The sequence below is a fragment of the Macaca mulatta genome, chromosome 14 (genome assembly GCF_049350105.2).
Source record: "Macaca mulatta isolate MMU2019108-1 chromosome 14, T2T-MMU8v2.0, whole genome shotgun sequence".
In the NCBI taxonomy this organism is placed as follows: domain Eukaryota; kingdom Metazoa; phylum Chordata; class Mammalia; order Primates; family Cercopithecidae; genus Macaca; species Macaca mulatta.
In genome coordinates, this window is record NC_133419.1 from 10,514,659 (window position 1) to 10,538,154 (window position 23,496).

Sequence of the window (23,496 nt, forward strand, 5' to 3'; positions counted from 1 at the left end):
CTGCCCACCTCGGCCTCCCAAAGTGCTGGGATTACAGGCGTGAGCCACCGCGCCCAGCAAGCAGGTGCCTCTTAAGGATCCCACCACCAGAGGGACAGCAGGGCAGGGAGGCTGGGAGTTCATGTGGGGACACACAGATGATGAACAAAACCCAAATGGGCAGAAGAACAATCACAAAGTCTCCAGATCCACAGACGGGAAGACGGACACATACACACACACACAGATACATAACCCAAACATAAAGCACTAGACAGAAGCAACAGACTCAATAGCCGGGTGTGGTGGTGCATGCCTGTAATCCCAGCTACTTGGGAGGCAGAGGCAGGAAATCGCTTAAACCCGGGAGGCGGAGGTTGCAGTGAGCCAAGATCCTGCCATTGCACTCCAGCCCGGGCAACAAGAGCGAAACTCCGTCTCAAAAAAAAAAAAAGAAAAAAAAAAAAAAAAGCAACAGACTCAAGCTTCTGATCAGATACACACACAGACCCCCCTGCCCCACACACACCCACCCACCCATGCAGAAATGTACACTTCCAGATACAGAAAGACACAAAGATATCTAGATCAACACAGAAGTGCTAGCCGATGACCTAGACCCATCTAATCAACGCAGACTAACCTAGATCAACTACTCACCCGTATTGAAACTCTGACCCAGTCTCACACCGACCCTAACAGCTTTCTATCAATTCAGTCATGGAGATCAGTGAATGGGCCAGAGGACCTCAGACACCAAAGCTGAGGCTTAAAATTGGTGAGCAGAGAGCACACCTACTCAGAGATGAGCTTCTGCCTTCAACAGGTGTTAGAAGCATGGGTGCTACTGACAGTGAGGCTGGCCAGGTCAGAGAATGGAGCGGGGAGCACACACCTCGGAGCTCTTGTAGCCCAGGAGCAGATAGGTGGCCATCACCTCGTTGTATCTCTGGCCCACCAGCGAGTCCTGGATCTCTTCCCGTGTGTAACCCATGGACACCATCAGCTCTGCACAGGGGGACATATCGTTAACACTGGCCTCAACTCCTAGGCAAGCTTAACCTCACAGCCCGGCACAGCCTCACCTGTCCGCCGGGGGTCCTTGTAGTCAGGGAGTGGCTCCACATAAGGCTTTAGTTCATCATCTTCGTGACCCACATTCATCCATCGATCTTTCATGATTTGCTGGGGAGCACAGAGAAGGAAAAGGGCAGGGGGAAGAAAGTCAGCTGGAAAGTTTCCATGGGGGCCCCAGGCCCTTCCGCCAGTTGGGCTCCACCGCTCACCTCTAAAGTGCCTCTCTTGCTGGGATTAAGAATGAGAAATTTCTTAAGCAAGTTTTCACAGTCCGTGGACATGTAGAACGGAATACGGTATTTTCCCCTCAGTACCCGTTCCCGCAGCTCCTGTAGGAGGATCCAGGGTTAGAAAATTGAAATTATCCCAAGGCCAAAGGAAGAAACATAATATCCAAGATCCTCAGAGCCTAGGCCTGGCCAGACATAAATGAAATATGGAAGAAGGCAGAGAGCCTGGGACAAGACACCTCACCAGAGAGGCAAGTGAAGTCAAATACCCTCGTACCCTCTAACTTGACCAGTCCGAGGCCTGCAATCCGGAGTGCCTTGGGGGATGAACACACACACAGTTTATCCCATCTTTCGAGAAAGGAACTGAGGTTATTCATTCCCAGGTGCAGAAGGCCTTTGACTGCTGCTACCTCAGCAAGCCCTTCTCTGAAGCTTTGGCTTGGGACAAATGTAGACAGGTGGCAAAGGCGGGAGGTCAGGGCTAAGACCAGAGGCCGAGAGGAAATGAGAAGCAATAAAAAGCTTGCACTTCACTCCACCTTGAGATTCTGTCCATCAAAAGGCAGGGATCCGCTGACCAGTGTATAGAGGATAACTCCTAGGCTCCACACATCCACCTCGGGTCCATCATATTTTTTGCCCTGGAAGAGTTCTGGGGCAGCGTAAGGGGGACTGCCACAGAAGGTGTCCAGCTTGTTCCCAAAGGTGAATTCATTGCTGAAGCCAAAGTCTGCAATCTTGATGTTCATATCAGCGTCCAAGAGCAGGTTTTCTGCCTGGGAGGTAAGATGGAAAACATCAGGGAACCAAGTGAACCAGAATAAGGCCCTGGGCAGGAAGGAGCTGAGGGGAATGGGAGAACAAATGGAAAGTCATCTTCAGTCTCAGAACTTTCTCCACCAATGTCAGGGCAGGGCTTCAATCAGCGTGAATGGGCTGGGCAGGAGGAAGGCAGTGCAGGCCCCTCCTCACATGGGCAGCCGTGGGAGAGATGGGATCCGAAGGCCCAGAGACCCTGTGAGCTGTGCAAAGCTACAGCATCAGGCCCAGGTTAATCAAATCATGTCTGTGAGGACTCAGCAACCAAGAGACTCACAGGTGTCCTCAAACTTGAGTATCTTGGTAATGGAGATGGTATATGCATCCCTGCCTGAAAAGCAGCTGGGATACAGCTGTGGAACTTTTAGCACTCTTCCCTGGGTCGGCTACCAGGTTGCCTGAAAGACCAAGAAAGCCTGGAGGGTGCCTGCCTCTTTTGGCAGCACTGAAAGGTGATGTGCCAAGAGGTGAAATGGCAAAGGCCCCCTGCTCAAGGGCTGGAACGGAACCCGAGGTCCAGCCACAAGGTCTCTATCAGAGGCAGCCCTAGGGGCTTTCTGGTCATCTCAAAAAAAAAAAGAAAGGCTGGAGTTTCCTGAACACTCAGGGCCTGATGGTTATTGATGGTTTTATCATGGAGAATGAGGGGAACAACCTGGCCCCCACTCAAAGGCACAAGGAGAAGTACATGCCTTACCTTTAAGTCTCTATGGACAATAAACTTCTGGTGACAGTACTGTACAGCAGACACTATCTGAAAGGAAGGAAGAAGGGTTAACCCAGGGGTGCCTGAGGGTGGGCCACAGGGGCTGGCAGAGCAGTGATCCTGTGACCTAGTGCTAAGCTACCACACAGATAAGCAGAGCCCAAAGTACCCTCCAGGGGCCACTTATAAACAGGCAGCTTATCCTTATATGTCAAACCCCAAAAGGCAGAGGTCAGGTCCAGATCCTATGGAGGGAGTCACACCTACCTGGCGGAATTTGGCTCGAGCCTCTTTCTCTTTCATCCTGCCATGAGCCACTAGGTAATCAAATACCTCTCCTGTAAGAGACCAGGCAGGGATCTCAGTCAGAGCTGGCTGGAGGTGGAAGAAGTGGGGGCACAACAGGAAGAGGCAGTTCCACACCTACCGCCACTAGCGTACTCCATGACAAGGTAGAGCGTTTTCTCAGTCTCAATCACTTCAAATAATTTAACTACAAAAGAAAAGGCCAAGGCTTAAGTCAAGAAGCAGCAGGGGCCACATACTGCTCTAAAACATGTCCAGGAGCATCCTGGGGATGAAAGTCTCCCCTCCTTTCATGATCCCCCACTCCCAAGAACAAGTTCCTCTCATGCCAGCCAAACTGCTAAGGACAGCCCAGTATGCCAGAAGCGGAAACGGATTTTGAGCTGAGCTTCCCCAGGGGCATCCTTGAAGACCGCAGACTCCAGAAGGCAGTGTGCCTTGGGGAGAAGATGACACGCTGGAAAGCAGAGCCTTGCTGTTGGGGAAGAAGAGAGAAATGACAACTTGTGCTCACCTATGTTAGGATGATTCAAAACCTTCATTATTCTTACTTCGCGGAATAGCTGGAAGATAAAATGCCAGGGGTCATGCTTGCTCAACTTGCTCCCCTCAGGTACCTCCAAACAGCCCCTGCTAGGATTATTTTTTCCCAAAAAAACCAAAACCAGGCAGGGAAAAGAAAATAGGGTGGTTGTCTAGCTCATGTGCAGCCTTCCCCGTGGCTGGGAAGTCGGGGAAGCTGGAGGAGGGCTGGCTATGGGGACGTGCTACCCGGGATGGCATTGGGATGAGCCAGCCGTGCCCTCTGCTGCGTCTACCAAATCCAGCCCCAAAACAGCAGGCGGGTTTTGGCTGGGTGCCTCTGTTGGAGGGAGTGTGAGCCCATGTGCGTGAATATTCAGAACCCGAGCTGCTGCCTTGGTTCAGTGACAGTACACACCCCAGCTTGGTCTGTGTAAAGGGGTGGTGGAGCACCAGAGGGGGACCCCATCATTTTCTGATTTACAGTAGTCAGAGGGCTCTGTTCCAGGGGATAGGCCTTTCCTTCCTGGGCCTCCAGGGTGGTGACAGAAGAAGCCACTCCTATATATAGCTGATGCCAATTTTAATCAAATCCACCTCCACACACTCACGCTCTCTTTGTGAAACAAAACCAGGGGCTCCAAACCATGTATTTTCATAAAGACAGATGACAGAAATGAACTCTTTCCCCTCTGCGGGGGCCAGAGAACTGGAGGTGGGGCTTTTTGTAATTCCAGGCCTCATCACTTGCACAAAGAGCAGAACTAGTTTTTGTTGTTGTTTTTGTTTGGGGGGGGGTAGGGGAAGCCCTAATTCAAGATATGGTTTATGGAATAAAGTGAATACATTTGTTTCCCCTTTAATGATGCCCCAGAGCTTTCCTGAGCTAGAACACAAAAGAAGAAAAAGGCTTTCCAATCTTCAGGAACCCAATGCTGACCTTACCCTTTATAAGAGCCTAGGTTTTTCTTACTTTTTTCCCTGGCCCAACAGATATTTTGGAAGAAGAGGCAAAAAGCCTCGCTACCACCCTCTGGGGTGGTAATGGGGAGCAGCACTGAAATGGGGCCAGAGGCAACTGCCAAGGTTTCTTCCCCTAAGGCTGCTCACCTGGCATGGAAGTGGCATTCTTCTGGGAGAACTTGGGGTTTTCTGGGCTCATCTAGACCCCTGAGGGGGCTAGCTTCTTCGATGTTCATTTTTTAGGGATTATTGCTGAGATCACATTTTTGGCCAGAATCAGACTGGCTTTAGTAACAGAGTCTCAAAAGGTTTTGAAAATGGCTCTATTTGTCCGGTGTTGGTGCCTTCCACAGAGTCAGGAAGAATTAGGGAGAAAAACAAGGTAGGGAGTAAGATGGCTTGGTGGACTGGCGATTATTACGATGGCAGGTTAGACTGCTCCCAAGGCCAAATGGCCCATCCCACGCTGACTTCTTCTGTGGGGCTGCAGCCAGTATGTCAGGAGCAGCCCTTTTTCCCTTCCTCCTGGAAAGCTCCAAGCAAGGACACCCTGGTGATGACAGCAATGATTCCACTGAACTGAAGAACCCTTGAAGGGATCCCAGGGGTAACAATAAATAGGAAACACCTTGGTTCTGGCTATTTGCACGTCAGGGGAACAACTCATCCACTCTAATTCCATGAGCATTGCCCTCAACAACAATCCTCAGCCCCTACTCCTAAGGTTCCCAGTATCACTGTATCTGACTCTAATGTTAGCACGAATCATGCCTTCTCCTAACTCAACTACCACAATATGCTTACGGAGAAAATATCTGATTTGCCACAAGATGAACAGAACTAGGTTTTGTTGAGAAAATTTGAGCTGGAGCTCATTCTCTAAAATGTAGCTGGCACAGAACCCAGCTGCAGGTTCCCTGTTTCCTCTTATTCTTGTATTTCTAAAGCCACTGCCCTGGATCATTCCAGATCTTGAAGTAGCTGCATGTGTTTCTAGTAGTGGCTACAAACATGTGTTTTTGCATAGGGCTGGCCGCAAGCCAGAAGATAACAAGATGCAGGAAGTAGGTCAGACAGGTAGGCCAAGCGGCTGGGAATGAACAGAAAGACTTCACAAGAGCCAGTGCCTGTGGCCAGGAAACCCACTCAGGAGGAGTCACCACAGAGGATTCAACTAAAACCCCTAAGGTAGCAGAGCCATGTGGGGTGGTGAGTGAAATGGCCGGAAAATTTAAACTAGGAATTCAAGAGGAGGTCTAAATGGGGTGAGTAGATCATTGACCCCAGAAGAGAGATTTAGAAAGGGACAGGAGGGCTGGGCGCGGTGGTTCACACCTGTAATTTTAGCACTTTGGGAGGCCGAGACGAGCGGATGACTTGAGGTCAGGAATTTGAGACCAGCCTGGATAACATGGTGAAACCCCATCTCTACTAAAAATACAAAACTTAGCCAGGCGTGGTGGCGGGTGCCTGTAATCCCAGCTACTTGGGAGGCTGCAGTGGGAGAATCACTTGAAAACAAGAGGCGGAGGTTGCAGTGAGCTGAGATCACGCCATTGCACTCCAGCCTGGGTGACAAGAATGAGACTCTGACTCAAACAAAACAAAACAAAACAAAACAAAACACAAACGGACAGCAGGTGCCATGTGCTTACCTTCTGGAGGCTGGAGGAGTTCAGTTGAGTCTTGTCAATGATCTTCACAGCTACCTGAGGATGAGACAAAAAAGCCCCAAATCACTTCTCTGACTAGGCAAAATCCAGGATTCCAATCTACTTCCTCCTTTATATTTCGCACTCCTTTTCATCCCACAGCTTTTTGCACCCCTATATGTCAGATCTCATTTCTGCCGGATAAACAAGAGGTTGGCTGCAGTAGTAGTCCCGTCACCACCTGCTGGAGTGTCAACAGGGCTGGGAGGTGCTGCCATGTCCCCAGTCCCAGTGCTCACCTCTTTCCCAGTCAGGATGTGTCGGGCCAACTTCACCTTGGCAAAGTTACCCTTGCCAATGGTCTTGAGGAGCCGGTAGTTTCCAATGTGGGGCTGCTCATCAGCAGAGGTGGCTGAGTTGCGGCCCCGAATCATGTTGGACTTACTGCTGGGCTTGGAGTCAAGGTGTCCCAAGGTGGGCTGCAGGGTAGAAACAGAGATACCATTACAAGCTACACTTCCAGTCCTCTAAACACTCTCTGCAAAATATGTAAGGGAGGAGGGTGCAGGGGCAGACTCCAGGGGGCTGGTAGGCATGTGAAGAAACATAGGACAGGAGAAGAAAGGAGAGGGGGCTGAGATGACAGCCAGTCTTCACTCCAAAGGAGCACATCATAAGGTCCAGTGCCCAGGTCCTGTGGGTGGCAAAGCTCAGGAGCAGAGCTGTCCCATCACTGGCTCCCTGAACCTCCACTGGCAACACAGCAGCTCGTCTGGCTCAGGAGGGAGAGCCGGTACCCCACTTCCCACTATGCTGCTTGTGCAGACTGCGAGAAGACTGCATCTCAAAGTCATGGTAGCAACATGGTCATAACTGCTTCAATGCCCTCACTGCCACCCAAAACTTACATGAAACTTTATTATTTATTTATTTATTATTTTGAGACAGAGCTTTGCTCTTGTTGCCTAGGCTGCAGTGCAATGGTGCAATCTCAACTCACCGCAACCTCCGCCTCCTGGGTTTAAGCAATTCTCCCACCTCAGCATCCCGAGTAGCTGGGATTACAGTCACACGCCACCACGCCCGGCTAATTTTGTATTTTTAGTAGAGACGGGGTTTCTCCATGTTGCTCAGGCTGGTCTCAGACTCTCGACCTCTGGTGATCCGCCCGCCTTGGCCTCCCAAAGTGCTGGGATTACAGGCGTGAGCCACCGCACCCGGCCATAATAACCTTGTTGGGTAGAAATGTAGTAGCCCTCCCTGCATGGAAGGACTGCATGGCCGGAAGTTAAACCCAAGTCTCCTGCATGGGAGACGAAATTTCTGCCGCTGAACTACCAATGCCCCACCGAACCTTTATTATTTATCACTTTACATTTATTTTCCGTCTCTCCCAGTAAGAATGGAAGCACATGAAAGCAGGCATATATTCTTTATTCACTGATAGATCCCAGCACTTAAAGAGAGACTGGCTTATGTTTGCTGCTCAATGAGTACTTGTACAATGAAATGACTGACCGACTAGGTCTGAGCAAGGCAGCAGTCTGCCCTGCTCTGCCCTCCTGGCTCAAATGAGGGGACGAGGATGCAGAAGCTATAATGACCAGCACTGAACAGGCATACAAACATGATACAGGTTGAATATCCTTTATCCAAAATGCTTAGGACCAGAAACGTGTCAGATTTTTTATCGTTTTGAATTTTGGAATATTTGCATATACATAATCAGATATCTCAGGGATGGGACCCAAGTCTAAACGTTTATTTTTCACGTATACATTATATGCATGGCCTGAAGGTAATTTCATATTTTAAAATAATTTTGTTCATGAAACAAAGTGATTGAATTTTGATTATAACCTGTCATATGGGGTTACGTGTAGAATTTTCCACTTGTGGCATCATGCTGGCACTCAAAAAGTTTAGATTTTGGAGCATTTTTGCTTCTGGATTACGGATGTTCAACCTGTACAAAAAGGGATGGTCTAGACAAAAAACATTATCTACGTGAAGACATGTACATTCGTCAAACTGCTAAACACAGACTATGTGAGCCAGCAATTCCGCTCCTCAGTATATACAAAAAAGAAATGAAAACATAAATCCACAAAAAACCTGTAACCAAGGTTCACAGCACCATAATCCATAATAGTCAAAAAGTGGAAACAATTCAAATGCCCATCAGCTGGATGAACAGATAAACAAACGTAGCATCTCCCTACTGGGGAGTACTGGTTGGCAGTAAAAAAGAATATATGCTACAACACAGAAGAAACTTGAAAATGATGCTGAGTAAACAAAGCTGGTCATAAAGAACCACATATTGTATGATTCCATTTATATGAAATGCCCAGAACAGGCAAATCTATAGAGACAGAAAGTAGGTTAGTGGTTGCTGAGAAGGATGGGGGAAATTTAAGGGTGACAACTAAGGAGTGTGGGGTTTCTTTTTGGGGTAATGAAAATGTTCTAAAATTGATTACGGTGATGGATACACAACTGTGAATTTAATAAAAGTCACTCATTTAAATTTCAAATGGATAAACTTATGGTATGTGAATTATCTCTCACTAAAACTGTTCAGAGTTTGAGCCAGGCAAGGTGGCTCATGCCTATAATCCCAGCACTTTAGAAGGCTGAGGCAGGAGGATCACTTGAGGTCAGGAACTCAAGACCAGCCTGGGCAACATAGGGAGACTCTGTCTCTACAAAAAATTAAGAAATCTTGGGAGATTGAGGCGGGTTGATTGCTTGAGGTCAGGAGTTCGAGACCAGCCTGGCCAACATAGTAAAACCCTGTCTCTACTAAAAATACAAAAAATTAGCTGGGCGTGGTGGCAGGCGCCTGTAATCCCAGCTACTAGGGAGGCTGAGGCAGGAGAATCGCTTGAACCCGGGAGGAGGAAGTTACAGTGAGCTGAGATTGCACCACTGCACTCCAGCCTGGGCAACAAGCGTGAAACTCTGTTTCAAAAAAACAAAATAAAATAAAAACAAATAAAGAAATCAACTGAGTGTGGTGGCACGCACCTATAGTCCCAGCTGCTCTGGAGGATGAGGCGGGAGGATCGCTTGAACCCAGGAGGAGTTCAAGGCTACAGTGAGCCATGATCATGCCACTGTACTCCAGCCTGGGTGACAGAGTGAGACCTTGTCTAAAACAAAAACAAAAACAAAAACAAAAACAAAACACACACACACACACACACACACACACACACACACACAAAAAAAAAAAAAAAAAAAAAATGCAGAGTCTGGTCTAACTCCTGATTAGAGCCCTGGTTTACAACTCACAAAGAACATCTCACAAAGAACATCTGGTACGATCGCTCCAGCATACTGCAACAAAGCATATGAGGCCACAGCCTCATCCCAGAACCATCCAGAGCTGCCTTGGAAACTTCAAGAAACAGTTTGGAGGGCAGCAGGGTGACCAGAGGAGTGTGAGTCAAAGTTCTTCCTTTCATGGCCCCTGTTGGCTGTAAGTGAAGCACTCAAAAACCACAGAGAAAAAGAATGACTTGCTACTACTACCCAAGGAACTGTCCAGCATTCCTAGGCAAGAACCTTGCTAGGCCAGCCAGATGCTTTTCAGGCAGAAATGACAGCAGCAAGTAAATTCAGTATCCTGATTCTGACATTTCCCCTTCTTCACTGTGCCCATGCAGGGCCTTTGCATAGTAGCTGCAGGGTGTCTTTTGGTGAGTGTTTGACCAGATCCCAGAAACACATGGGGTTGAACCTTGGAGGAGAAAGAGCCCATGTATTTGGTAGATGTTTGAAGGGGGAGGAGGCTCCTCACATCCCAGAAGAGGCCCTTTTAACTTCCTTCTTTCTCTCTTCCTCACCAACCTTTGCATCTCCATGAAGCCCCCCAGCCCTTACTGTCTGCTCATTCCAGCCCACAGAGCTCTCTGGTGCTCTGTTCTCCATGCACCCTGTAGCTCACCTAAGACTGGTTGGTTCTCAAACAGTGTTTGCTAGACAGGTGGATTTTTAAATACCTGCTTTTTTCCCTTCCAAAGGATCTCTAGGTTTCACACCCCTTGGAGAGCAGGGCATTGCTGGTACCTGACTGGGCCAGTCTCCTGAAGGGTACCCCAGCCCTGTTCAGCAGGGTACTGAAAGCCTGGCCTCCTCAGGCTACCTTTTTCTCAGCCCCAGCTTCCCTTTCCAGGCTGCTAGACTGCCTCCCACTTTCCCCAGTCTGCCTAAGGGGCAATGAACAGGAAAAACCTTCCTTCTGCCCCAACTCCTACGAGAGGAAGATGGGTGGGAAAGTTTCCTTGGCAACCTCTAGTTCACCTTCTAAGTTTGTTGTCACTCCCCTTTTCTCTGACGATATAAGTCCAAGGCAGCAGGAAGCGTGACAGTCTCTAAGTTCTCAAAATCCAGACCAGGGATTTAGCATCTACCTGGGGACTTGGGCCTTTTGCCAGTTGAGACCAAATCTGGGCATCCCACGCCCATCCTGAGCTCTGCTCTGCCCATCCCTCTTGGTGAACCGAGGGGCCGATCTGTGTGGCACAGGTCAGCATTCCCTGCCTGGCCCTGCTGCATGCACACTGGGCCTCAAGGAGCCTAACAACCACAAGCAAGATTCTGCCATTCATTCTCCTCCTTTCTGGTTAAGACTGTAGATGTCAGAGATAACCTGCTAGGTTTCAAATCCCAAATCTGCCACCTACTCAGCACATACTAACTTTATTATTATCATCAACATCATCAAGTCAGGCACAGTGGCTCATGCCTTTACAGGCAACACTTAGGGAAGCAGAGGCAGGAGGATAGCTTGAGCCCAAGAGTTCAAGACCTGCCATTCACAAAAAGGAAAAAAAAAAGAATATATTTAAAAAGGCAATATAGCGAGACCCTCATTCACAAAAAGGAAACACACACACACACACAAAACCCCAAAACAGAACAACTGTAACATCAACATTGTCAAGAAGGAGGTGAGATTATTACAAATAGGAAAGAGAAGTACCCAAAAAAACGACCGGTGGCCAATATTGCCAGACATCTGTGCCAGGCAGCGATCTTGAGGAACGCTGCAGTCCAACAGAACCAGGTTCAAGTCCTGTCTCCCCCACCTACAAGCTTTAATTTCCTTATCTGTAAAGTAGCAATAAACGTTCCCTACTTAAAGTAGATGAGAGAACACATGTAAAACACCCTATCCAGTGTTCAGTAAGAGCAACCATTATGTCCCCAAATACTACTATCTGCCAATCCAGAGGTCTCACTGTCAAAACAACCTTCCAAATCAAAGTTGAGCCCGCTAAGCCAGCTACAGCCCAGCTGGAGGCTGACAAGAGATGCTAGGGGCCTTTCCGCAAAAGGGGCCAGGTTGAGTGCCCGCTCTCCTCCAGACCTGGTGAACTGCCACACTCCCTCAACCTGTTGCTAGCCGACACCAGCACCTCTACCCTTCAAAAGAGGGAAGAAGGGGAGTTAGGAACTCAAGACAGGGTCGCTGTGAAGGGCTGGTCCCACACTGGATATCCAGGACAGGGAAAGAGAGGAGGTTCTGCTTGTTCAGGAGCCAGAGAAGCAATAAGCACTGATGCTTGCTCTTTGATCCCCTGCTCCAAAGTCACCAACCCACTTTTCAGGACTGAACCATCCAACTCACAGGACTCCAAGTGCTCAATCCTTCCCTTACTTACCCCTGCACCCCCTCTTCTATGCTGTAATATGTTTCCCACAGCAGGGATGTGAGCCAGGGTAAGGAGGCAAGCCACGGGGAGGAAGCAGAGAAAAGAGAACGGGAAAAGAGAGGAGAAAGTCTCCAACAGAAATGCTTCTTGGGGTAAGGCCCCAAGTGACACAACTTCCTCACCTAGCTGCTTCCCTGAAGGATAAAGTGGTAAGAGTATGCAGTGGCTAATATAGAGCTAGAGTTTCCCTTTTTGGGTTCTGGCTGCACCATTCAGCTTGGCCCTGGGTCTCACCAACAGGATGGCAGGCTGAGGATTAGCTACCCTACTAGGCCAACTCAATAGGACCTGGCGAAAACCATGCTCTCCCCTCCACCACCATCCTCCCTGCTTATAGTAAGATGTGGCACACCAGGCACTCCCAAAGCTCTGGCCTATATCATACTCCAGGCAGGCCCTAAAGGATGGAGGAGGTCTGTCGAGAGGAGCCCCTATGGCTCTCAAGTAGCCTTTAGGAAGAATAAGGGGTCACCCTGCAAGGCAGTTATTTGGAACCAAAAGGCAAACCAAGCAGTTACTAAGCAGGCCTGATTCAGAAGTAGGGCTGAAACAGCTTTGGGGTCGGCTACTGAGAGGAAGAGAAGGCAGGACATGGAGGAGAAAATAAAAAGACAGTTTTGCATCCACTGGGCCTGTCGGGCCCTTTCCGCCTGGGATCTCAGACTCGGCCTAGGTGTGTTGTCAGGCTTGCCCGGAAGACAGCCTCCACCCCGAGAGGCCTGGCGCTGACTCAGGTAGGCAGGGCCCCGGCCCTAATGCTGGAGGCTCCTACCAACAGTTGTCCCGTGGAAAAGCTCATGCTTTGGGGCTCTGCATTCAGGGCTGGCCTTAAGTGTCCTTTGGCTTCCCGAGGGCTGAGAAGGGGCCAAACCAGGAGGGGTGATACTCCCTGGCCAGGAGCAGAGTAAGCCGGGCACTACAGAGTGGGGAGAGAAAAGTATCCCTTGGGCACCGGCCCTGGGTGACAGCCCTAGATCCTAGGCTCCCCCTCACTGGAGCGCCGGAGCATCCTCTCTGAGGCCTCGGGACTCTGCCTCCCACCAGTCCCTCCTCGCCCACTTGTCAAGCCGCTTGTTCCCAGGGGAGACTCTTCTGGTATGTGCTCCCTCTTCCTTTCCTAGTCAATGCCACTTCCACATCTGGACAGCCTTCCCATGAATATTACTATGCTGGACTCAGGCAGGGCGCCACTTAGCAACTCTCTAAAGATCCTATGTTTGAGGTGAGAGGGAAGAAAGAGGAGGAGGCAATCCTAGAGTAAAAAGGGGGACAACATACCAGACTGGAGAAAGGGAAAAGGACTACCAGCGACTTCCATTCAGCAGAGCCCACAGCAGAACCTGTCAGGCAGCGAGGGCAAAGTACAGAGGCCGGGAAGAGCCAGGCCCAGGGCGGGGGCTGCCGGCTCAGCCAGCCACCCTTACTCAGCCAGAGCAGGCGACACCTTCCACCACCTCCTCAGTGAAAAGTAGCTAAGCAGCCAGGCCGAGCAGTTCCTGCCTGGGAACCTGGACAGTGTCGCAACCGAAACCACCACTAGCAGAGAGACTGGGTTTGGCAAGGAGAGCAACAGGGACAAAGCCCCGCTGACTTCTCAAGGGCCAGAAGCCTGGTGGTAAGGAAGTGCGTGCAATTCCAGGACAGTACACCAGAAGCAAGGTGGGAGGGAAGGGGCAGGAGGGGAATAGGGCAGGAAGGGAGACAGAGAGAGAAAGAGGCGGGTTTAGATCAACTTCCTTCTCCCCTCCCCCTCCCTCCCTCCCCGGAAGTGGGCAGCCCCACCCTCCCCAAGGTGCTTTGCTGGGTAACAGCTGGCGAGAGGGTGAGGAGACTCACTGCAGCCACGGCTGTCATAAAACCCTAGCTCACCTGTAGCAGGTGGGACCTGGGTAGGGGCAGATGACTTTAACAAAACCTCCAATAGGGCTGGGGAGGAATACGTGTGACTCAGATGTGCTGACCCAGAGTGGCGGCCCTGCCAAAGACCAGCAAACCACCCCCTCAAGAACGGAGCAGGGAGGAGGGTGAGCAGAAACCAGCAAGCTGACAGTGGCGGATGGACCTCCTACTTCCTAAAAAAGCAGTGCTTAACCTTAGAACCATGCACATTCCACTTAGACACAAAATATTTTGGGCATAATTTCAGGGAGTTCGGGGACTCTATGTAAAGCCCCCTAGAGGTCTGTTTTCTAGATTAAGAGCCTTTATCACTGATAGAGCATTCTATCAATGAAAAAATCATGTTTAATCCTAGATTTTGCCCAAAAGCTAGAAACAATCCAAATGTCTCTTCTAAGTGCCTTCCAGCCCTGCTTCTGAAAATTCATCCATCCCTAGGTTCTAACTCACCTCCAAGTCTCCAGTCTCCAGTTTTGCCTTACCTTCAAAACAACACTGCTTTCTCAAGGAATTCCAAAGGCCTGGGATTTCTCACACTTTCCTCCTGCTAAGCCCCCACTACCTGGGCACATGGTGAGCACGGGGCAAGCTGGCTGTCTCTCATCTGGAGAAGACTCCCCTTCCAGACCAACGACCCCTGTCTACGTGCTGGTTGCAGCCTTGCCTCTGGTTCTCAGAACGATTTCTCATTCATCCCTGATTCTAGGCTAGGCTCTTTCTCATTAAGGAACTCTGTGACCTTCTCATGTTGGTAGCCATTAACCCTCTAGGGAAGGGCAAAGCTTCCTCTGTGCTCTTACAGAGGAAGATATCTTATATCCCTGCAAGACCATGCTACTCAGGAATGGCCAAGAAATGTTTGCCTTACACATGAGCCCTGGCCAACAGATTCACATTTCTGATACTACTGTATGTCCACTTTGTTTTCTCCAAACACAGACCTACAGGGTAGGTAGTCTCCCCGTTTTCCATTGAGAAATTGGCATTCAGAGGTTATGAGACTTGCCCAAAATCTCACAGCTTCTCAGTACAGAGCTGGGGCCAGAGCCCAGAGCTTTTGTCACCATTTCAGCACTCTGCTGTTCCTGACAGTCAGTCCCCCTTACCAGTTTCTCATCAGCCCTTCTTGATGCCTAGTTGTGCTCTCATTTCCCCCAAAAGATAAGCCCCTGGCTCCTCCTCCATAAGCTAGGAGGCAGAAGGTATGAAAGCTCAGGAAAGGCACTCGGGACAATGGGAATGACAATGTTTGATTCAGGCCAATGGTGGAGGGCTGTTTAAAGGCCTCTCCCAGTGGTCCCACTGCAACCCTTTCCTTTTCTCAGCCCCCGAAAAGTGGGCCCTGACTTCAGTGGGCCCACTGGATCCTGGGCTTGAGCTTGCCTGGGCCCTCCGGCCCCTTCACTCACTGGTAGACTGAGAACCAGAGCAGGATCAAACAGCTTCATTTTTCCAGTCCCTTCATTTTTCTAGGGCTTTGCATTGTGACAGAAGGACTGTTTCCTCAATCCTATTTGTGGGAGACAGTAAGGGGTTTTGCAAACGGAGGAAATACAAAGCACTGACCTCAAACAGAAAGGCTGGGAAGAGACAGGGTAGGATTTAGATAAAAAGTCACATGGGGGCCAGGCACGGTGGCTCACGCCTGTAATCCCAGCACTTTGAGAGGCCGAGGAGGGTGGATCACTTGAGGTCAGGAGTTCGAGACCAGCCTGGGCAACATGGTGAAACCCCGTCTCCACTAAAAATATAAAAATTTGCCGAGTATGGTGGCATGCTCCTGTAATTCCAGCTACTCAGAGGCTGAGGCATGAGAATTGCTTGAGCCTGGGAGGCAGAGGCTGCAGTGAGCACAGATTGCGCCATTGCACTCCAGCCTGGGTGACAGAGTAAGACTCTGTTTCAAAGAAAAAAAAGCCACATGGGGCTGAGCACTGTTGCTCGTGCCTTAATCCCAGCACTTTGGGAGGCCATGGTGGGAGGATGACTTGCGCCTGGGAATTCGAGACAAGCCTGGGCAACACAGTGAGACCCTCTCTCTCCGAATTCAAAAATTAGCCAGGCATGGTGCCATGGGCCTGTAGTCTCAGCTACTCAGGAGGCTAAAGCAGGGTGATTGTTTCAGTCCAGGAGGTGGAGGTAACAGTGAGCTATGATCGTGCCACTGCACTCCAGCTTGGGTGACAGAATAAGAATGACTCTTGTGACTCTTATTATTTTTTTTTTTGAGATGGAGTCTCACTCTGTTGCCCAGGCTGGAGTGCGGTGGCGTGATCTTGGCTCACTGCAACCTCCGCTTCCCGGGTTCAAGTGACTCTCCTACCTCAGCCTTCCGAGTAGCTGGGATTACAGGAGCCTGCCACCACACTCAGCTAATTTTTTAATATTTTTAGTAGAGATGTAGGTTTCACCATGTTGGCCAGGATGGTCTCAATCTCCTGGCCCTGTGAACCGCCCGCCTTGGCCTCCCAAAGTGCTGGGATTACAGGTCTGAGTCACCGCACCCAGCCTCTTTTTTTTTTTTTTTTTTTTTGAGATGGAGTCTCGCTTTGTCACCCAGGCTGGAGTGCAGTGGTGTGATCTCGGCTCACTGCAACATCCGCCTCCTGGGTTCAAGTGATTCTTCTGCCTCAGCCTCCCAAGTAGCTGGGATTACAAGTGCATGCCACCAAGTCCAGATAATTTTTGTATTTTTAGTAAGACGGGGTTTCACCACCTTGGCCAGGCTAGTCTTGAACTCCTGGCCTCAAGTAATCTGCCCGCCTCAGCCTCCCAAAGTGCTAGGGATTACAGACATGAGCCATTAAGCCCAGTCTCTCTTTTTTTTTTTTTTTGAGACAGGGTATGACTCTATCACCCGGGCTAGAGTGCAGCAGCACAATCTTGGCTCACTATAACCTCTGCCTCCTGGGCTCAATCCATCCTCCCACCTCAGCCTCCCGAGTAGCTGCAACTATAGGGCCACAGCAATATGCCCGGCTACTTTTTGTATTTTTTGTAGAGATAGGGTTTTGCCAGCTTGTCCAGGCTGGTACTGAACTCAACAATTCAAGCGATCTGCCCACCTTGGCCTCCCAAAGTGCGGGGATTATAGACATGAGCTATCACTCCCAGCATAAGACTCTGTCTCTTAAAAAAAGTCATGTGCCTGTGGCAAGTCCCTATTTATTAATTTATTTTTAGACAGGGTCTTGTTCTGTTGCCCAGGCTGGAGTGCAGTGGTATGATCTTGGCTCACTGCAGTCTTCGTCTCCTGGGCTCAAGTGATCTTCCTCTTGAGCACCTGGGACTACAGGCATGTGCCACCAAGCCCGCTAATTTTTGTATTTTTTGTGCAGACAGGATTTCTCCATGTTGCCCAGGCTGGTCTCGAACTCCCTGGGCTCAAGCAATCCTCTCACCTTGGCCTCCTAAAGTGCTGGGATCACAGAAGTGAGCCATTGCGCACGGCCTTATGAAACATCTTGTAACTGGGAGCTGGAGTCCCTTGTTTTTTAACCCTTCCTCCCTCACTGTATCCAGAAACCGTCTTTGCATCCTTTGATTCTGAGCAACTATGGTTATCAACTGCCAAGAGCCAATAAACCAGAGGAGCATTCAGTGTTGGAGAGCTTGTAAAACTGGCAGGCACTCACCAGTGGAGAGCCTGGATGCTCCCACCCCCAAAATTAACTGTGACTGCTCCACTTGAGAAACAGCCACATTCCTTTACTATCCCACTGTAGATGGGAGGCAGGGGCTGCTCCCTCTTCCCAGCCAGGGTAGGAGCCTCCCTCACAAAGGATAACCAGAAAGCCTGCAACTTAAGCACAAAGCCAAAACCAAGGTGGTTTACTGCCCTTTAGCTCTCTGAGCTATAATCCTCAACACAAGGCAGGGAGATCAGCACTGCAGCCTGGCCCATGAGGCGGGCCGGGCCTCAAACCTGCCTGGGAAAAACCTGACATGGCAAAAGAGGTGAGAACAGAGAGCCACCTCCAGCTCACTCTCCTTCAGGCCTGGAAGCCACAATGCAAAGAGCACTCTCCAAATCTCTTGTCTTCAGAGCCACTTGAAATGCTGGGCTCCTCTTGAAAGTAGGCTTCCAGGACCACTTTCATCCCTGAGAATCTGCTTGCTGGGGTCTGGTCTCTAAATCCCCAACTACTGTTAGACTAGCAAACCTTTGTTCAACAGTATTCTGGAGCCCTGGCTCCAGTTGCAAAGCTCAGTGAGATCTGGCTCCTGCCTTCCAGAATCTTAGAAGAGGTAAACTATACAGAAAACTTACTAGAGTCGCTCTGCCCACCTCTGCTGCTTACCAGTTGACTGAACATGAGCAAAGTGACATAACTTCTCCAAATCTGTTTCTTCATTTGGGACATAAAGATACTAGCTGGACCCATTTCACAGAATTAGCGGGAAGATTGAGAAAATCTGGCCGGGCATGGTAGCTCACGCCTGTGATTCCAGGACTTTGGGAGGCCAAGGCAAGCAGATCCCTTGAGCCTAGGAGTTCGAGGCCAACAGGGCGAAACACCGGCTCTACAAAAAAACACAAAAATTAGCCGGGGTGTGGTGGCATGTGCCTGTAATCCCAGCTACTTGGGAGGCTGATGTGGAAGGATCACTTGAGCCCAGGGAGGTAGGCTGAGGCTGCAGTGAGCCGTGATCACACTGCGGCACTCCAGCCTGGGTGACAGAGTAAGACCCTGTCTCAAAAGAAAAAAAAAAAAAGAAAAAAGAAAATCCATGTCAGTGTTTACCATAGAACCTGGTGTTCGGGAATGTCTTGATGATGGATTCTATTATTATCTAGCTTCACTTTGGGGTAGGAACCATTGTTTCCCATCTCCAAGGGTTCTCTGGGCTCTGGGAAGAGCTGCAATACCTAGAAACTTGACTGTAAGTACCAGTATGGCTAAGTTGATTCCTGTCATCCTGCTATTCCTTCTATAACAAGGAAAAGTCAAATTCTTGCCATGGCTGGGCCATCAGGCAAAGACGACCTTCTTTCCTAACATAAAACCATCCTGCAGGAAGAGTAGGTGAATGACAAAGTGCCCATGCCTCTGCCCTCTGTGTGGCCCAGAGGATGATGACAGTGGTCCTGCCAGGGTTCTTGCCTTCTTCATCAGTTCCTTAACTCCCTCCTCCCAGAAAAGGTCCACAAAACAACTGATATACCAGTACCACATGGTGCCAAGGGCTGGGGGAAGCTCACACTGCCAGCCTCGCACTTTATGCGGTTCTTCCCATACCAGTGGGTTACCGTAACCATGGAGACCAACAAATTCCTCCATATCACAGGAGAGCCAGCCTGCCAGTAGCCCAGGGCTCTGGGGGATGGGGGTGGTGGGGGTAGGCAGAAGGCAGCCTGTAGCACAGAGGTTTGGCTCACTTTACACAGGACTGTGGGGAGGTAGCAGATCCTAACCAGTGCAGCTGAGGTGGCTGGGCTTCCTCCTAAGCTCGTTTTCTTTGCCTAGTATGTGTGTTCTTGGCATATTTTCTGGGCTCTCTAGACACTCGGTCTCTCTTCCTAGCTCCACTGCTGTACACTGGGGATAATAGTGAAGGGTGCCGTTCCGGAGTTAGACCTGTGATAACCCAGTTCCACCGCTCTGCACATACATGCGCATACACAAAACATTGGAACAATACAGAAAAGATTAGCATGGCCCCCGTGCAAGGATGACACACAAATCTGTGAGGCATTCCTTTTTTTTTTTTTTTTTTGAGACAAGAGTTTCGCTCTTGTTGCCCAGGCTAGAGTACAGTGGCGCGATCTTGGCTCACCGCAATCTCCACCTCCCGGGTTCAACTGATTCTCCTGCCTCAGCCTCCCAAGTAACTGGGATTACAGGTATGCACCACCATGCCTGGCTAATTTTCCTCAGGTGATCCACCCAGCTCGGCCTCCCAAAGTGCTGGGATTACAGGTGTGAGCTACTGAGCCCAGCCCATATTTTTTAAAAGATTAAAAATTGTATTATTTCAGGCTAGGCATGGTGGCTTATGCCTGTAATCCCAGCACTTTGGGAGGCCAAGGTGAGCAGATCACCCAAGGTCAGGAGTTCGAGACCAGCCTGGCCAATGTGGTGAAACCCCATCTCTACTAAAAATACAAAAATTAGCAGGATGTGGTGGCACGCGCCTGTAATCCCAGCTACTAGGGAGGCTGAGGCATGAGAATCACTTGAACCTGGGAGGTGGAGGTTGCAGTGAGCCGAGATTGCACCACTGCACTCCAGCCTGGGCTACAGAGTGAGATTCTGTCTCAAAAAAAAAAAAAAAAAATTTTTTTTTGAATAAATAAAAATAATAAGAAAAAAGAATAGGTCAGGATTGTGGTACAAGGAGCTACCCAGATCTACACATACTAAAAGGAAAGTGGTCATCTATCCTACGCGTCTTCCTGTGATCCAGGTTAAGTCCTCTTATCCCTTGTTTATCTCAAATCCAGACACTGTCTTAGCTGGGAGTGGTCGCTCACTTCTCTGGACTCTCAGCACTCTATCTGTACCCTTCATTTCTTCTTCTTTTGTAAGAGATGAAGTCTTGCTCTCTCGCCCAGGCTGGACTGCAATGGCACAATCACAGCTTACTGCATCCTCAAACTCCTGGGCTCAAGGGATTCTACTGCTTCAGCCTCTCAAATAGTTGGGACTACAGGTGTGTGCCACTATACCTGGCTAGTTTTTTATTTATTTCTTTTGTAGAGATGGCATCTTGCCATCTTGCCCAGGCTGGCCTCAAACTCCTAGGCTCAAGCAATCTTCCTGCCTCAGCCTCCCAAAGTGCTGCGATTATAGGCGTGAGCCACCACACCCAGCCCCACTAATTTCTTGTTTGTGTCCCCATACCTTAACCCCCTCATGCTCTGACAGATCAGAGCCAGTGTCTCCTTCACCTTCATATACCCTCAGTGCCCAACAATGCCCACACCTACTTGGCCCATGTTATAATACGTAGGGAACAAGAGAGGCACAACTTTTTCATCTTTAAAGTTGCCTACTCTCGACCCCAAGATATAAGGGTAAGGGAAGGAAGATCACAACTTCTTGCTACCAGCCCCGTTTCCCCTCTTTCAAGGCATTTGTTGCCCTTGAAGTTGGTTGGTTACTATCTGTCCTTCCTGCTAGACTACACTACAAAAGGAGGGACCTTGGTCTTTTTTTTTGAGACAGTTTCTTCTCTGGCCATCCAGGTTAGAGTGCAGTGGTGTGATCTTGGCTCACTGCAACCTCCGCCTCAGGAGTTCAAGCGATTCTCCTGCCTCAGCCTCCCAAGTAGCTGGGATTACAGGTGCCCGCCACCATGCCTGTTTTTTTTTTTTTTTTTAAGTAGAGACGGGGTTTTGCCATGTTGGCCAGGCTGGTCTCGAACTCCTGACCTCAGGTGATCTGCCCACCTTGGCCTCCCAAAGTGCTGGGATTACAGGCATGAGCCACTGCACCAGGCCAGGTCTGTCTTATTCATGGCCCAGAACAATGCCCAGCACAATATTCAATATAGTACTGAATGAATAAATGTATACAAATGAATAAATAAGAAAACATGTTGGGGTGTCTTCATGACAGTCTCTGGGACCAAGTGATAACTGACAGCCCACATCAGTGTACTCTGCAAAAAATACCCATGAGGGTAGTGAGCCACGAGATCCCCTATTCCAGCGATGGATGAAAAGTGAGTGATCACCAAGGTGAGCTGGAGACAGACTCAGAATATAGGCACAACCAGGGACCAGCAGGGCCCATCACACTTGCTCCCCTGAATCAAGCCCTAGCCTTCCTTTCGTCAGAGGGAAAACCCTCTCCTTCAAACTTCCTGCTGCCCAAGACAACCACCAGGTACTCCCACTTAAGACAGTTCTCTCTGCCTCTCTACATTTAGTTTCTCTACTGCTTTGCTATCAAAACCATTGTGTCTTGCTGTGACAATGAATGCAACTCCAGCCATTCTAAGAGCTACCAATTGGGGACAGACAGTGACTTGTGTAAGAATCTAGGAGACATTTATTTATTGTTTGCCACACTAAGAGTTCTGCTTTAATATTTCTTACTTGAACCAATGTACTGACTCTAAGGCCCTGTTAAATGTAGGGTGTCAAAATAATTTCACCCATACACACCTGCCTCCTGTCCTGCTGCACGAATCAGCATTCCCACCCTGCCCCCAACCCCTCCCCAAACTGCCTCCTGTTACAAAAAAGCAAAGGAACTAAAAACGGCAGCTGGGGAGCTCAGTTGACTCACCCAGCATAATCATCTCCTCCCAGAATCTCCCATCTTCTCCTGGGGTTTTTGCCAACACAAAGTAAAAAAGAAGCATGAGATCTTAAAACAAAAAAAAAAAAAAACTCTCTCAGCATTTATGCAACAGTCTTTCTACCTGGGTACAGATTTAACCCTTTGTTTCTGCCCTTTCCAATGTGGTTTCCTTAAAATTTGCTTGTATGCTGAGGATAAGATCCAGTCTGGAGCTGGGAAACAGGCCTTCTAGACCCCCCAGACCCAGCACTGCTGCTGGAAAGTGCAGAACAAGACATGTGCCTCTTCCTGCTCCATCTTTCTCTGGAAGTGAAGAAATACTGCCTTCCTACTCCTCCAGTTTCAAAGAGGGAGTTGAAGAAGAAGGAGGAAATGTCAGAAAAAAACACTGGGACAAAGTTTGTTGCCCCAGAAGTCACCATGGCCAGAGGTCACAGCGCATCAGAAACCACCCCAAGGCTGTCACTGCCACCCTCACCTCAGAACTGTCTCCCTGTTGGGCCCGGCTGCAAAGTGGCTACTCCACTTAAGTGACAACTAAAAATCCAACTGGCTGATCTTTCTAGAAGCAAGCCCTTACAGGGCTGCTCCTGCTGACAGGGAGAGGTGCTATCTTTCTCCTGCAGCAGATCACTAAAAACCCAAGCAGGAGAGGGCACCTAAGTTGTGGAATGAGGGCATCCTGTTTCAGGTGCTACCGGACTATGGATCAAATCAGCTGACATGGAGAACCCAGACAAACCTAGCCCTCAAGGCAATCACAGAAGACAAGGGCAGCTCTCCAGCAACTTTTCTGGGTAGGAAGAGGAGGGTGCTTCTTTTTTGCCATCTGGCGTATAGGAGGACGACTTACTTGTACGATGGATAGTGCCATGACCACAAAATATGATTTAAAAAAAATTTTTTATTTGAGACAGAGTCTCACTCTATCGCCCAGGCTGGAGTGGAGTGGTGTGTCATCTCAGTTCACTGCAACCTCTACCTCCCGGGTTCAAGTGATTCTCCTGCCTCAGCCTCCCGAGTAGCTGGGAGTACAGGTGCGCACCACCAGGACCAGATTTTTTTTTTTTTTTTTTGTATTTTTAGTAGAGATGGGGTTTTACCATGTTGGCCAGGCTGGTCTCAAACTCCTGTCCTCAAGTGATCTGACTGCCTCGGCCTCCCAAAGTGCTGGGATTACAGGCGTGAGTCACTGCACCCAGCTGAATACAAAATAAAGAGACACTTCCACAGGCAAATGCAAATCTGTTGCAGCATATTAGTCAAGAAATCCCCAAGTTACCAAAAGTTCTGTTCTGAGAAGGAACTCTTTTTCCATGGAAACATGTTACAAATGGTAGCTGTGTTCTCAGGTCAGCCCATAAG

At 49.3% G+C, this 23,496-nt stretch overlaps 1 protein-coding gene, 2 long non-coding RNA genes and 1 other non-coding gene across 37 annotated transcripts in view; 3 read left to right on the forward strand and 1 right to left on the reverse strand.

Annotated features, from left to right (window-relative positions):
- The window catches only part of LOC144334162 (uncharacterized), a 174,838-nt gene that overhangs the window by 94,035 nt on the left and 57,307 nt on the right, over nt 1-23,496 (forward strand). The gene's annotated exons all lie outside the window — the stretch shown is intronic.
- The window catches only part of MARK2 (microtubule affinity regulating kinase 2), a 76,114-nt gene that overhangs the window by 9,363 nt on the left and 43,255 nt on the right, over nt 1-23,496 (reverse strand). For 23 of the 34 annotated variants that reach the window (XR_013403617.1, XR_013403616.1, XM_077962497.1 and 20 more), the window contains 10 exons: nt 6,557-6,736; nt 6,261-6,314; nt 3,635-3,683; nt 3,242-3,307; nt 3,082-3,152; nt 2,806-2,862; nt 1,829-2,065; nt 1,266-1,385; nt 1,065-1,164; nt 875-987 (listed from right to left, as the gene is read on the reverse strand). Coding sequence is in view for 31 of the 34 variants with exons in the window: in XM_015113936.3 (XP_014969422.1) it covers nt 875-987; nt 1,065-1,164; nt 1,266-1,385; nt 1,829-2,065; nt 2,806-2,862; nt 3,082-3,152; nt 3,242-3,307; nt 3,635-3,683; nt 6,261-6,314; nt 6,557-6,736 (1,047 nt within the window). In the remaining 3 variants the exon portion in view is untranslated. Of the gene's footprint in view, nt 1-874; nt 988-1,064; nt 1,165-1,265; nt 1,386-1,828; nt 2,066-2,805; nt 2,863-3,081; nt 3,153-3,241; nt 3,308-3,634; nt 3,684-6,260; nt 6,315-6,556; nt 6,737-11,929; nt 12,002-13,258; nt 13,733-23,496 lie in introns of those variants that run through there. The other 11 variants (XM_077962505.1, XM_077962502.1, XM_077962503.1 and 8 more) reach the window with 3 other exon arrangements.
- LOC144334174 (uncharacterized) lies at nt 17,264-22,034 on the forward strand. The gene is made up of 2 exons (XR_013403679.1): nt 17,264-19,882; nt 21,348-22,034. It is a non-coding gene; the product is annotated as an uncharacterized LOC144334174 (long non-coding RNA).
- Nucleotides 19,484-19,587, forward strand: LOC114672467 (U6 spliceosomal RNA). Its single transcript, XR_003722883.1, has one exon. It is a non-coding gene; the product is annotated as a U6 spliceosomal RNA (small nuclear RNA).